Source organism: Triturus cristatus, chromosome 9 (assembly GCF_964204655.1).
Source record: "Triturus cristatus chromosome 9, aTriCri1.1, whole genome shotgun sequence".
NCBI classification, from domain to species: domain Eukaryota; kingdom Metazoa; phylum Chordata; class Amphibia; order Caudata; family Salamandridae; genus Triturus; species Triturus cristatus.
The window spans coordinates 1230530459-1230545198 of record NC_140592.1 but is presented as its reverse complement, the minus strand read 5'-3'; the positions used below and the strand labels follow the sequence as shown (position 1 = coordinate 1230545198).

Below are 14740 nucleotides of genomic sequence, written 5' to 3'. Positions count from 1 at the left end.
TCATATGGGTCACAAGGGAGCCTAGGACTATGCCTGCCCCCCTGAGTGTGAGGCCCCCTGAGTGTGAGGAACCCAGAGGGGAGTGCTGTGGATACTCCAAAGGCAACACAGGAGCAACAGGGGGAGGTGAAAAAGGAGGACAATGAGCAGAAGGTAATGGAGAGGTAGCCCTATTGTGCTTTTTGGATCTTTTAGGAGCAGGAAGTACTGGAGGTTTAATGCCTCCTCAAAAATTTCCCCTTACGAGGAACATAGTCCTTTGAACCCTATAGAGGTTGAGCGGGAATCCTACCAGTGCCTGGCTGAATAAGGATTAGTTGCTGCCAAGCATCAAGTTGTTCCTGCAGCCGCTCAGGGATTGGCTGTCCGTAGTCGCCGGAAGCGGCAGAGGCGACAGTAGTAGATGGCAGCCGTGACGGAACCGAAGAGAGTCGCCGTTCAAAAGGCGTTGGGCTCAATCTGGGCTTCAGATCCTTCAGGTTTGAGGATTTCGGCATTTAACTGGGTGCCTCGACTTCAAATGCTTTGGTGCGGTGTGTCTTGATTCCAAAATGTTAGGCCCCATGCGTTTCGAGTCCGATGGTGGCTGAGGCTCTGTCTTTGGTTCTGGTGCCAAAACGGTGGACAAGGATCATGGATGACTTCGGTGCAGAGTGGCTCGGACTGTCTGTGTTGACCATGGCCAGAAGGCAGGGGTACACCAAAGGTCACGTGGGCAGCATGAGAACTTGAGGCTGGCGCCTCTACGTCATAAGTAGGGGGAGTAGAGGTACTGACTGTGGTTTTCTTTGGACTCTGGGTTGGTGGAGGCTCTTCTGACTCGACATCCGCCTCTGATTGAACACTTTCCGGCGAGAAGGCAGCCTCTATTTCAATGCCAGGAGTATCCACCTCTTCATCATACAACCCTATTCGCTCACTGAAGATGTCCGGGGTCTCTTCCTCCTCTCATTGATCAGCCATGGCTGCAGTTGTGAGGAGACTAGTGTATCGGTTCCGAAAAGCCTTTTGTTACGAAACGCAAGGCACGCCGAACAGGAGTCTTTGTGGTGTTCGGGAGACAAGAGAAGATTGCAGACTTCCTGGAGGTCAGATCTTGGGTATCTGGTGTAGCAAGTAGGACAGAAACTGAAAGGAATCCTTTCCATCACGGGGACATTTTCGACTCGGACGGTGAGAGTGGAGAGGTTGGTGACTAACAGAGTAGAAAGGTGTGTGATGGTGTAGACCAACAGGAAAGCAGGATTGTTTGGAACAATCAACAAGGAAATGGATCCGAAGGCCCAGCAAGAACATCACACTCCGTCAAACCAGAGCTCACTTTGACACATCTGAAACAGACTACGGAGAAAAAACAATCTAACAATGGAGCCGATGCCCATGCGCAATACCAGAAATAGGTGGAGTCACTAGGTCCCCTGATGCAAAAAGACTTCTTTTGAAGACAAAGAAGTTGTACACATCCAAGCCAAACACTATTATTATTATTATTATTAGAAATTTTTATAGAGCGCGTAGTCACCCTGAGGTATCCCAGCGCTAGGATCCCTACACCTGTGGGGTCGGGGGTGAGAAAAAAAGGGGGGGGGGGGGGGGGACAGCAATTTTAAACAGATGTGGTTAAAAAAAATTAAGGGAACAAGTGTGTTTTGAGTCGTTTCCTGAATCGCAGGTAGTTAGGTTCTTTCCTCAGGTTTCGGGGGAGAGCGTTCCATAGGCGAGCTGTGTGGATCGAGAAGCGCCTTCCACCCGTGCGGGCTTTCTTGAATCTCGGCAAGATGATGAGGGACTCCTTGTCCGATCGGAGGGATCTAGGGGCTTTATACGGTTGTATAAATTTCCTCAGAATGGGGGGGCCCTGATTCTGCAGTAGTCTATGGGCCAGGCTTAAGGCTTTGAATATTACTCGTTCCCTTACTGGAAGCCAGTGAAGGAGCTTCAGAGCAGGTTTGGCTGAAGCTCTGGCAGGGGTGTGCGTGAGGATCCGGGCGGCAGCATTTTGGATTTTCTGCAGTTTGTTTAGGGTTGCTTCGGGTGCGCCCAGGTATATAGCGTTGCTATAGTCAAGCCTGGACAGTATGAGGCCTTGGATGAGAAGTCTTTGCGATGTGGGTGGAAGAAGGGGCAGGATCTTTCTCATCGATTTGAGTAGCCCGAAGCAGGTGCCTGCTACTTTTTTGGCCTGCGTGGAGAATGAAAGGTCTGTTTCAATCCATACTCCCAGGCTTTTTACTTCCTGTTTGGGGGCAGGGGGGGGTCCCAAACAGGGTGGCCAGATGTTCAAAGGGAAGGTGAGTCCTTTCTGACCCAAAAGGAGAATGTCAGTTTTAGAACCATTCAGCTTTAAGGCTGAGTTATTCATCCACCCTTGGATCTGCGTCAAGCAGTTAAATAGGTCCGCAGGCTGTTGACTAGGGTGGAAAAGGGAGACAACTAGTTGTGTGTCATCCGCATAACTGACAATGCTCACTCCGAACGGGGTGACAACCTCCTCCAATGGGGACATATAGATGTTAAACAATGTGGGGCTCAGGCTTCCGCCCAGGACAGGGCACCGACATCGCCCTCCTGGCAGCAGTGGAGGAGGCCAGAGCGCTCTTGGACGAGGGAGGATCAGTGGCAGTGATCCTCCTCGACCTGAGCGCGGCCTTCGACACCGTCAACCACCAACTCCTGGTCAAACGGCTCAAGAAGGTAGGAGTAGAAGGCACCAAGTATGCACAGCATGTGTAACCCCAGCTACACATGCCTCAAACGTTTTCTCCACTTTTCAAACTTGATAGAAGCAACTATGTCTGAGGCAAAATTATAATCATCCATTTTTATCCTAAAAACAATGGAAAAGTAATACCAGGTTGTTCATGTACTGTTGTCTTTTTTTGAAAATCCTTGCCATATATACATTGATTTATAAACTAGGAATGCTAGGATCTCATTTTTGCCAAGATGCAAAACATCTTTCTGTAATATGGCAAGGGCAAATCTAAGAAGCAAAAAAAGTAGGGCAAAATGGTTTTCCACTGGTATTCTAGTTCCACAGTCTGTAACCGAACCACTAGACTAGATCACGTTTACTCCAATGGCGTACTCACTCTAAGGAGCTTAACAATGTTCCCTCAATCTCACTTGCTTATTTATACGAACCCACACAACCTTCTCAATGGAGGTAGCTAGCATGAGTGGTGGAATCACTCACCTGTCATCTTTTACTTGGATTCGAGTCCAGTACAGAGGCTTCATGGGACAACTCGGCTCGACAGCAGGCTTCCGTGGAGCTTTATTGAAACCGCTTCTGAAAAATCCAGGCCCAGGAGGAGGTGGTGGTACCACAGACCCAGGAAATGGCGGTGGTGGTGGTGCTGCCGGGGGACCACCACCAGGGAGCGGAGGTGGAGGTGGGGGCCCAAATCCTGGTGGTGGAGGGGGTGCTGGAGGGGGAGGTGGTGGAATTGCACTACCTGGTGGTAGGGGTGGAGGAGGAGGAGGAGGAGGTGGTGCCCCAGACCCAAATGGAGGCAAAGGAGGGGCAGGAGGAACTGGACCACTCTCCTTGCTCTCAGTGGAGTTCGATATAGTTTGATTTAAGGAGGAGATGTTCAGCTTCCCGGGCACAATCTGACTGTTCTTTACCACCTTATCATCCTCACTTGACTTGATGAAGGTTTCGCGATCAGTCTGTATGCAAACATTTCGGAACGTCCTGGGAGGGTTATCGTCTTCCGTTGACACACAAGCGTCTCTTGCCTCCCCGGAACCCCTGCTGAGACGGTTTTCCAAATCCTTCTTTAGGTTCTCAATGTCCTCCTCAAGCCTCGATGTTAATACTGCCTGCTCTCCTCGAATGTTGAAGATCTCAACTTCAAACTGGGACTGTGGAACAAAAACAAGAGCGTTTTTAGGAAAGTCTTGAAAACCTATAGCTCAAGCACATGCCCCACCTACCACAAATTGCACTTGCATATTTATACCCATGGTCATGCCAAGTACCCTACACAGACACCAACACCAAGAAACAATCGAATTAAAGACTAAACTATGGCAGCTTATCATAGTATGCTGAAATAAGAGAATAAGAGCCAATAAAGAGCTCCATTGTGGTTAAGGCTGAAATTTGCATCTGTCAAATGGATATTCTGGGCACAAAGAAAACACTGGGTACAACAGAGGATTGTGGGTTCTGTGCATTGTATCACATTATCTTAGGTTAATAATGTAGATCATCATGTAATTCACTAGCAGCTGCATCCCTGCAGGTCGCATATTCAACATTTAATTTTACCCACTTCAAATCAATCCTTGTCACATCATCTCAACTGGCTCACGCCACAGAAGGCCCCTTTTGTTATCTTAGGCATGTGCTGGTGAAGAGATCAGGTGAAGGACCACACAAGTATAATGAACCCCTACATAAACAAGAGGCCTTTTTCATTCATCTTTTGTGCACTGTACATTGGTTCTGTATGCAGTGATGCGCAACACGTCACCAACAGCCTTCCTTGTTCCGGTCCCTACATCTGAAGGTTCTGTCTTGTTCCTGAGGCATGAATTATTCATCCGACCCCTCAAATCAAAACTATGAATCCAGACCTACACCCAAGGTCCCTACCCAAACACTACACTCCCCCACATTTAACTTTCCCTGGTGGTACGAATGGATATTTCTGTTGAATGATCAGGAGGCATCTATCAAGTAGTCATCCACTCTTAAACCATCCTTTATCTCATCCAGGCACTCTACAAGGAGCACCCAGTTATCAAACATGCAAAAGAGGCAAGGAGGTTCAGGTCCTTTCTGTCAGCGATCAGATGTTCACAAGCAACATAATGTGACTGTCTTCTGTGCCATGAATGGCATCAACTTCAGAATCACAAAAAAAGGAAACAAGACCAGGTCACAAATGCATTTGGTACTAATGCCACCTATATAGTCCACTTCATTCTGCAACTTCTCCATAGCGCTCTGCGGGCCCTGATCCCAACAAACTCATTGGCTCCAGAAGAGTTTCACCCTCTGACACTAGTAATCACTGACAGCAATGGGAGGAAGTTGGTCTCCAAGCTGTACCATACTTGCGTAGCCCTTCCGATACCCCACGATGGGAAACTAAGGGCGACTTGGGAAGCTGACTTGGAGTGCCCCCTGACCCATAAAATGTGGTTTGCTTGCTGTGCTCAAACACATCTTAACTTGCCCAATCACCGCCTCAAACTCGTACATTACCAATACTTACCCAGAGCCTATGTTATGCATAGCACCCTGACACGGCTCGACCCAATAAGATCCTCTAGCTGTCCTAAATGCCATGTCGCTGGGGCTGATTTTGTACATATGAAGTGGACGTACAGTCCTATTAAGACCTTGTGGTGCGCGATATTCATCCGTCTAGCCCAGATGATTGACACTGATCTTGCGCCGGGCCCGTTGCTAGCATTACTGGGCTATGTTCAGCTAAACCAAAGAGTGTCCAACAGTTCACTGCTATTACATTTTTGTTAGCTAAAAGCAAAATCGTTCTTCATGGGATGAGCAAACATTTGCCAACAGCCAAAGCCTGACTAAACATCCTAATGGACTGCAACACTACCAGTGAACTTTATGCCTCATTGCTGCCTCCGACCTCCAGGCCAAAGGAAATTTGTAACCCCTGTGAAACTAATTACAGGCGCTGAAGACCACGGAGCTGGGTTCTTGAGCATGAGTGTTGTTCTTGTATGTTTTGTGCATTCCTCGCAGACCCGTGATTGTGACCACCTGACGTGGCCTACTCTGGCTCCACTGGGTTGCATGCCACGCGCACCTTCCATGTACCAAGATTTGTTGTTCTTAATTTACCACCTACAGTTACAGGTGAACTCTACGATGCACTGCTATATTGTACACACTTAAATCCTTCCCATCCTGTGGAGCTGTTGGGTGTCTTATTTAATATGTCATGATAAAAGGAAAAGTAAAGTTTAAGACAAATGCATTCGGTTTATTGCTTCACTGCCCATCCTCACCCTCCAGAGAAGGTTGGAGATGGGACAATAGATTGCAAAGAGCTCATTATCAAACCCTAGATCCTGCGGGAACAGTCTTTACTAGTGCCTCTTAGGAGTCCTTGAATCACTATTGCAGACAGCGTCTTAAGAGACCCAAGGTAGAGGTGCAAAGAACTGTACATAAGCTTCAGCCATTGGCTTAATGTTAAGAGAGGGGATGTGTGCAAAGCTCAAGACCTGTGTTGACGCTGAGTGCAGGAGCGACAGGTAGTATGTAATCCCTCATCATTGCCTTGAGTGCTTAGTGTAGAGCTGAAGGGCTTGGTACCCTATGCTAATCCTCTAAGAAGATGCCACAATCTTGAGGAAAGAGCAACTGGGGAGTAGGACTAAGAAAATACCCACTCAACAAACCTATGAGGAGGTATCTTGAAAAGGTTTCAATTGAACTACTATAACTCATCATACTCGCTACTCCGATGTTGACCTACGTCCACTGGGATTCTAATCTCTGATCTTCAGATTCCAATGGTATCTTCTTGAGGAGTAGCAATTCAACTCAGTCATTTTTGCAGTCACAAATCTTTAACTCGCCCTAGTACAGAACGTCTCTATATAAGTGCCCCCCAAGCCATCTGATCGTTGATAAGGCATTCTTCAAATAAATGAATCCAAAACTAATAAAATCACCCTCAGCCACATTTCATCTTCATCACATTTTCTCTCAGCACAAAATCTGGGAAACAGATGGATGTATTAAAACAAAACTTCATGCGTAATATTCTTACACAAAGGACACCACTGAGCAATAACTTATCTCAACAACATTTTCCAAAAACATCCATTAAAAAAATATATAATCTTAATGTTCAGAAGATCATGTTGATGACAGCTTGGAATGTTGTTCTCTATGGTTTATTTCTTGTTTTCTTCAGTGGGACTCACAAACATGGCCTGAGTCAACCATGGCTATTGGACTGCTGGCAGGAGAGGAGGATGCATCTGGACAACATCAACAGAAGAACATAAAAAGGAGCATTTTTAGATCTCCAAACTTCCAAGCACTTGGAAAGCTGACATGCAGGCCGTCTCAGACACAAGGGTTTCTAATACAAACTTCCTGGTCCCACAGTTGATAGGTCACCAGGGAGATGTGGCCTAGTGGCTGGAGGTGCAGTCTCTGAAACCCGGGGACCTAGGCTCAAATCCCGGCCTCTGCACTATCATCAATACTGGGTGTTCTGAGCAAATCACTTACTCTTCCTATGCCAAAATGTGTGTAAAATGTGTGTAATCCACACTTGATGTAGATCGCCTCATGTAATGTACTGTTGCATCATAGCTAGGTTTGACATGCATACTTGCATATATAGCAGACAGCATTCCAGCACTAGTAACGTCAACAGACATCTTACTGGTTTTCCTTCTAGTGACTAAATGTTTCACAGCTGGCAGGGACAGAGGCAGGCTTGTTGGACCATGCTGTCCACTACTTTAGAAAAAATGTGACACCAGGGGTAAACTACCTAAACCACGACACCTCGGGCCAAGTAGCCCCGGTCTGCCCAGTGGCGGCCTAAACGAGGTCTGACAGTGCAAATCAGGCTCACTGTCGATCCTTCGCCTATAGGATATTATATTTTAAACACCGAGAATGAACTAAATTTATGAACAATTTGGTTAATATTTCCTTAATCTCTGGATTACGCCGAAAAAATTGAAACATGGAATTGTGAAGTCACTTCTCAAAACACTCACTCTATATCCTAGTGTATTATCAAATTATAAATCTATTACTCTCATTAGAAGTAAACTCCATCCCAAACGGGATAAGCAAAAGAACTAAAAAAGCCATGACTGCCAAAGTCATTGAGCTTCTCATGGCCTCTGAATAAAATTGTACCAGTTTTTTTTATCTTACTGCATTTGTTGGCAGCGTTCAATACAGTTGACCACAGCATTCTGATAAACAGCCTCTATACCTGTGGTGTGCCTTGAGGGGCCTTAAACAGTGTTTTCGCATGGGTGAAAGGCAAGACTCAAAGAATAGCGGTCGTCCCACTTACATCTCTATGGTCAGATGCTCACCGGTGTTCCTCAGGGTTCAGATAATTTCTCCCCATCTGTTTAATACCCATGTCCAACCAAAGGCAATGGTGACCAAAGCATTTGGGACCAGTTTCTTCACTTATGTGGACAACACACAAATGATCTTTTGAGTAACTCATGCTGGGTCAAATCCACTGTTATTTAACCTCTTCAGCGCTGCGCGGATTCCCGCGCAGTGCTGAAAGATCTGAGCGCGGGCGGCGCCATGACGGAACGGTTCCGTCATAAGCACAGCCCAACCGGCGTGCATGACGGAACCGTTCCGTCAACGGCATCGAAGAGGTTAAAGAGTGCCTATGCAAAGTCAAGGGCTGGGTAAATAAAAAGTAGCCCATGATGGACAAGGCTAAAACTGAGTTGACAATTGCAGGTGGAAATCCCTATGTCTGGTTTGCTCAATTTTGGCCCAGTTCTTTTGTCCCTTCCTTGCTCCAATAGCAGCTTCAAAACCCTAGGAGTAGAAAGAGATTTTCACCTCAAGATGGAGCCCAGAGCTCAAACATAATCACAAGCTGCTCCTTCCAGATATGCAAGCTTAAACACATTCTCCCCTTTCAGATCTCAAAGGTAAGAAAGAAGCCATCTCTGCTCTGATTGGGTCTAGGCTAGATTACTGTAAAGCATTATGGGGGCATAAATAAAACCCTATTACAAAGTCTCCAAACAAGCCAAAATCAATCTGCAAGGCCTTAGCCCTTCGTTTTGCCGAAGCAAAACCCATTTTAATGCAGTTACCATGACTTCCCATTACCAAGAAAGTTCATTTCAAGGTCCTCTGTTTGGTTCATAAAAGCGTAAAAGCTTCGGCTTTCTTACCTCAAAAATCATCAGATACTGTCCCTCACATTACATTTGATCCTCTAATCAATATCTTACAACTGTTCCAGTCTTTCGCTAATCTTGGATTGGGGGCACAGTCTTCTCTACACTCCCTCCTAGACCATCACCCTTGCACATCCCCTTCAGGAAGAAGCTTAAGGTCCTGCTCTTCCCTGAAAAATAACTCTTTATTATAGTTTTTTAAATCCTAGCGCCAAGCTAGCCCACTCCAACCACTGAAGACTGTATGGTCCACAAAGGCCAATACTAAACAGCTCCCACAACAACCAAACAGGATTGGCTTGTCTGCAAACCGCTTCCACAGAGCCCATAAGAGAGCTTTCTTTTCTGAACCCAATGCTCCTGTGGCTCCCGCATGGGGCATGCTCGCTGCCAGTGTATACGGTGGCACCAGGACACACACAGCACATATTTTCAACAAGGATTAATTAAGCTGTTGATACAGGAGCGACTTGAAGACACGCCGACTTCCTCACCACCAAAAACAACTTACAAACGACCAGCTATCCTTCAAACCTCTCCCATACTCTCGCTCAACATTCCAGGCTCAAGCAGACGCCTACATGCATCCGAACTCACATCCTACTACAGAGTTCACCAAGTACCACACCAAAGGAAGTCAGCAGGTCATCCGCATTAATCCATCATGTAAAAGAGACAAGAAGTGCTTCTAAACACACATGCACAATTCAAAGAAATATCAAAAGAAAAGGAACAACCACATGCATCACACCCACTGAGTTGATGTTCATCCTTTTGGTGCTCGTAACGGCCAGCAGTCAACACCCGCATCCCCTCCCCAGATCGTCTGACACTGGGTGAGGGCTCAACGGGATCCTCCGGTGTTCGTGATTTTTTTTTACAAAGATGGTAGAAGATGGGGAATCGCGTTTCCATCAGTCACCGCCCCTCCTTCCACCCGTCCATGATGTCAGTATGCTGCAAGATGCACGGACGTCACAGATTCCCCACAGGAACGGCGATAAGGAGCAGGTGAGTGCTCTCCCCCGCTCTGGTGGGGAAAAAATTCAGAAAAATGCCAAAAGCGGGAACGGATCAAACTAAAGTCAACAGAGGTCCTAGCAAGGGGCCTCTTTGACCTTGGTTTGGCTCATTTCTGTTGTGGAAACTAGGTCCGGCAACACAAGTGGGGCAGTGTTGTTATCAGCACAAGTGGAGTAACATTAGGTGGTAGGAATTTAGTGGTTTCTCTGTGGAATCCACCGTAGAAATGTAAGATTTCAGGCAATGTTTGAGGTTTGCAGGGCATTGTGGGTAGGAAAACCTTGTGGGTTCCACGCAAGGCACACCACCTTGAAATTCCCTGGTTGTCTAGTCTTCAAAAATGGCTGTTCATAGTTTTGCATGTGTGGCACCACAGCACAACCCCAAATACCACTGCTACCCTTATTGCTGAACTCTCAATGGAGGGCTTTAGGGCCTTTTGTGTTGTGGTCTCTTAACTCACCGACACATGTGTGGTACCATTCTAATTCAGAGATATGTGGGAACACAAGGTGGTAGAAGGTCTGTCTCTCTGCAGTTTACAGAAGTTTCCATCACAGAAATGTGAGTAGAATGTGTGATTCTTACTCAAGTTTGATGTTTGCAAAGGCTTCTGGGTAAAATTACCTAGTGAGAGTCAGTCACCCCTAGTTTCCAAAAATTTGCAAGTTTGCTAGGTTTCCCTAGGTGCCGACTTGGCTAGGGTCCAAAATCCACAGGTACCCATATTGCAAAACAAGGGGCCATTTTCAGTGCAAAAATGTGATGTGTCTGTTTCATTTGGAGCCCCTTCCAAATGCTACCTCACACAAGTCAGTAGCATTATTATCTGGAGACTTGGTGAAATGCTTCGTGGTAGGACATTTGTGGCTCCCCACAGATTCCATAGGTTTCCCTCACAGAAATGAGTGGAAAATGTGTGTCTTTAGTAGAGGTTTGAGGTTTTCAAGGGATTCGGAGTCGTAGGGGTATCCAGGGTGGGGTGACTTGTGTGGCTCCCACCGTATATTACCTTGCAAACCTTAAACTGACTAAAAACACATTTTTCATTGCATTTTCCCACAAATAACCGACCCTTTTCTGCAGCCGGCACCCTAGGGAAACCTAGTAAACCTGCAAACCTGCAAACTTTTGAAAACAAGACACCTAGAGCAATCCAGGGTGGGATGACTGCGTGGCTCCCACAAGACTGTTTTTACCCAAAATCCATTGCAGACCATATGCTTTCATTAAAAACACATTTTCCATCACTTTTTTCACAGAACACTGACTCTTTTTTGCAAAGAGGGTAGCTGTATATTTTGAGCCCTAGTTCAGCTGGCCATGTCTGAACAGGGGTGGCGTGGTGAGCAAAATAACGATGGATTAAACCCAGATCTGTGACTGGGGGTGAATGTTTTACCAATGTGCAACATTCCGTCCATCATCTTGTGTGTTTTGCTGTTCGCCCTATGTGGGAAGGGTATGCCCAGACGTGGGTCCCGTGCTCACTACAACACTGGAGTCAAGCTATCCTGGCTGAAGAGGGGTGAAACCCAGAAACCGGTCCCAGGATGTTTCATTCTGGTACAGGGAAGACATGGCTTGGCAGTTTCGGGCTGGACTGTTCCCATGAGGCACAGGGTCGAGACTGATTTGCATATAGCCATGTCTGAACTGGGGTGGCGTGGTGAGCAAAATAACGATGGATTAAACCCAGATCTTTGACTGAGGGTGAATGTTTTGCCAATGTGCAACATTCCGTCCATCATCTTGTGTGTTTTGCTGTTCGCCCTATCTGGGAAGGGTATGCCCAGACGTGGGTCCCGTGCTCACTACGCCACTGGAGTCAAGCTATCCTGGCTGATGACGGCTGATAGCCAGAAACCGGTCCTAGGATGCTTGATTCCGGTCCAGGGAAGACATGGCTTGGCAGTTCGGGCTGGACTGTTCCCATGAGGCACAGGGTCAAGACTGATTTGCATATGGCCATGTCTAAACTGGGGTTGGCGTAGTGGGCAAAAGAACGATGGATTAAACCCAGATCTTTGACTGAGGGTGAATGTTTTGCCAATGTGCAACATTCCGTCCATCATCTTGTGTGTTTTGCTGTTCGCCCTATCTGGGAAGGGTATGCCCAGACGTGGGTCCCGTGCTCACTACGTCACTGGAGTCAAGCTATCCTGGCTGATGACGGCTGATAGCCAGAAACCGGTCCTAGGATGCTTGATTCCGGTCCAGGGAAGACATGGCTTGGCAGTTCGGGCTGGACTGTTCCCATGAGGCACAGGGTCAAGACTGATTTGCATATGGCCATGTCTAAACTGGGGTGGCGTAGTGGGCAAAAGAACGATGGATTTAACCCAGATCTCTTGACTGGGGGAGAATGTCTGCATTGTCAGCATTCCGTCCATCATTTGTTTGTTGTAACGCTTTTCGCCCTAAGTGGGATGGGTATTCCCAGACGTGGGACCCGTGCTCACTACGCCACTGGAGTCAAGCTATCCTGGCTGATAACGGCTGATAGCCAGAAACCGGTCCTAGGATGCTTGATTCCGGTCCAGGGAAGACATGGCTTGGCAGTTCGGGCTGGACTGTTCCCATGAGGCACAGGGTCAAGACTGATTTGCATATGGCCATGTCTGAACTGGGGTGGCGTGGTGAGCAAAATAACGATGGATTAAACCAAGATCTGTGACTGGGGTGAATGTTTTGCCAATGTGCAACATTCCGTCCATCATCTTGTGTGTTTTAATGATTGCATCACTGGTGATATTACATATAACCTTACCATTGACAGTATGGGGACATCAACATGATCGGCAGTTCCGTGTGTTTTTCCTGTGTTGTTCCTTAACTATGCTAGGTTATTATTTTCCATTATTTATTTTTATGCTTATCATGAAGTCAAAACTAGTGTGTTAAGTGGGACTGTTAATGTTTTTATGGCGGGAAGCCAGTCATGCTTCCTATATTAGATTTCAAACAATGGATGTAGGGTCCAACTCAGAGTGAGGCATACATTGGACCTCCTGTTCTCTAATATTGAGACCATTAGAACTGCGGAAGTGACTCCTCTCACATGCACAGATCATTTCTTGATCCCTTTCTCAGCTAAATTCCCTGGTAACAAAATAAATGGGGCAGATGTGCTGTTCCAGGTTACGAGATCGTGGAGGACTCTAACAGAGCAAACATTTGTTAATAATTTTACTTATGCAATGGAAGATACTACTTTACCGCTTTCTAACCAGAATAAATCTCTTAATGCCACTTTTATAAACTCTCTGGATACCTGTGCACCACTGAAAGCGAATAAATCTACTAGGAAGTCCCCCCTCAGAAAAATGATGCTCAGCGGAATTAATAGTAATGAAAAGGAAGAACATAAACCTCAAACAGAGGTGGAGGTCCTCAAGAAATAAAAGACCATAAGAAATGTAAAGAGGAACAAATAAAAAAAAAACACCAAGCCTTGAAAAGAGCTATGAAGGACTTTTATTCACCGAATCGAAGCGAATAGTAGCTCTTCAATAGGAGTTAATTTTGAAGGAACTCGCCCAGCCCACCTGCCTCTCTCAATCAATCCCCCATAGAGAGTCTTACTGTGAGGAAATCAACCCCCTCTCTCTGAGGAGACATTTTTAGACCCCCATCCAGATGCCAAGGCTCATCTGGGAGACTTTGAACAACTACCACAAACACAAGTAGTACAGCTGATGACGGAAGTTAAATCTGATTCGGTTTGACCCCTGCCCTCAGTTTATCAATTCCCAACGAGCGACAATTTTAGGCCTTATTTTACTAACATTTTTAATCTATCCTTGGCAGAAGTAATTTATCAATTTATCCAGAGATTTGGAAGGAAGCCTTATTTACTACGCCAAGCAAAATAATCTGGCCTTGATGTGTCAATTCATTTGAATTAATGACCGGTATCTCTCCTTCCCTACATGTCTAAAAGTTTAGAAAAATTGGTGAAGAGACTGACCAATTTTGTTTAGAAACCAATAAGTTGCTGGATCCCTCTCCAACAGGTTTCCGTGCTAACAACAGCATCGAGTCCACGCTGCTAGCTGTGTCGGATGATATCAGGTCAGTAGTTGATCGGGGACGCGCCCCTGATCCTACTTGACCTGTCTGCAGCTTTCAACACTTTGTCACAGCTTGCTGATTGGCAGGTCTCACAAGATGGGTCTACATTTATATGCACGTAGGTGGCGGAGCTCTTTCTTATTGAACAGAACACAGATGGTGCTGTCGGGTGCCTGCAGATCTCACTCCTTTACATCTACATGTGGAGTTCCCCAAGACTCCTTGTTCAGTGTAAGAACGAGTCAGAAGCGGAACGTAGGCTCTTAAGTTTATTCTAACAGTCCCACACCAGTGTGCGGTTCACAGGTTAGCATTAGAATGACCGTTGGCACGGTTGACAACAGGGACAGATGTCGGCTTAGAATTTGGAATGTTGGGGAACCAATAGGAAGGGGTGGTGACAGAGATTGCTCGAGAGTCTGAGTACCGATACTGTCACGCACTAACCTCAGCGCGTGATCTTAACAGTAAATACAACATTCAGCCCCATTGCTAATGTAGCTCCGCTTGCAAAATTGTCTGAAATGTGGCTTTTAGGTCACTTCTTATGTAGACAATAACCAGCTGATCATATCACTGGAGGGGATCACAATGAGACCCAAAGCAATCATCGGGGATGCCTCAATAAAGTAGCGGGATGGATGACCAAGCACGGTCTAAAACTCAATGCAGAGAAAAGAGAGATCCTGCTGTCCGGCGGTGCACATCGGATTTGGGATGCCTCTTGATG

At 46.4% G+C, this 14740-nt stretch overlaps 1 protein-coding gene across 1 annotated transcript in view; it reads right to left on the bottom strand.

Moving 5' to 3' along the window:
• Positions 1 to 14740, bottom strand: part of FMN1 (formin 1) — a 469294-nt gene that overhangs the window by 58123 nt on the left and 396431 nt on the right. Inside the window, exon 11 of the mRNA XM_085627914.1 lies at positions 3197 to 3870. Coding sequence (XP_085484040.1) covers positions 3197 to 3870 — 674 coding nt within the window. The remainder of the gene's footprint in view (positions 1 to 3196; positions 3871 to 14740) is intronic.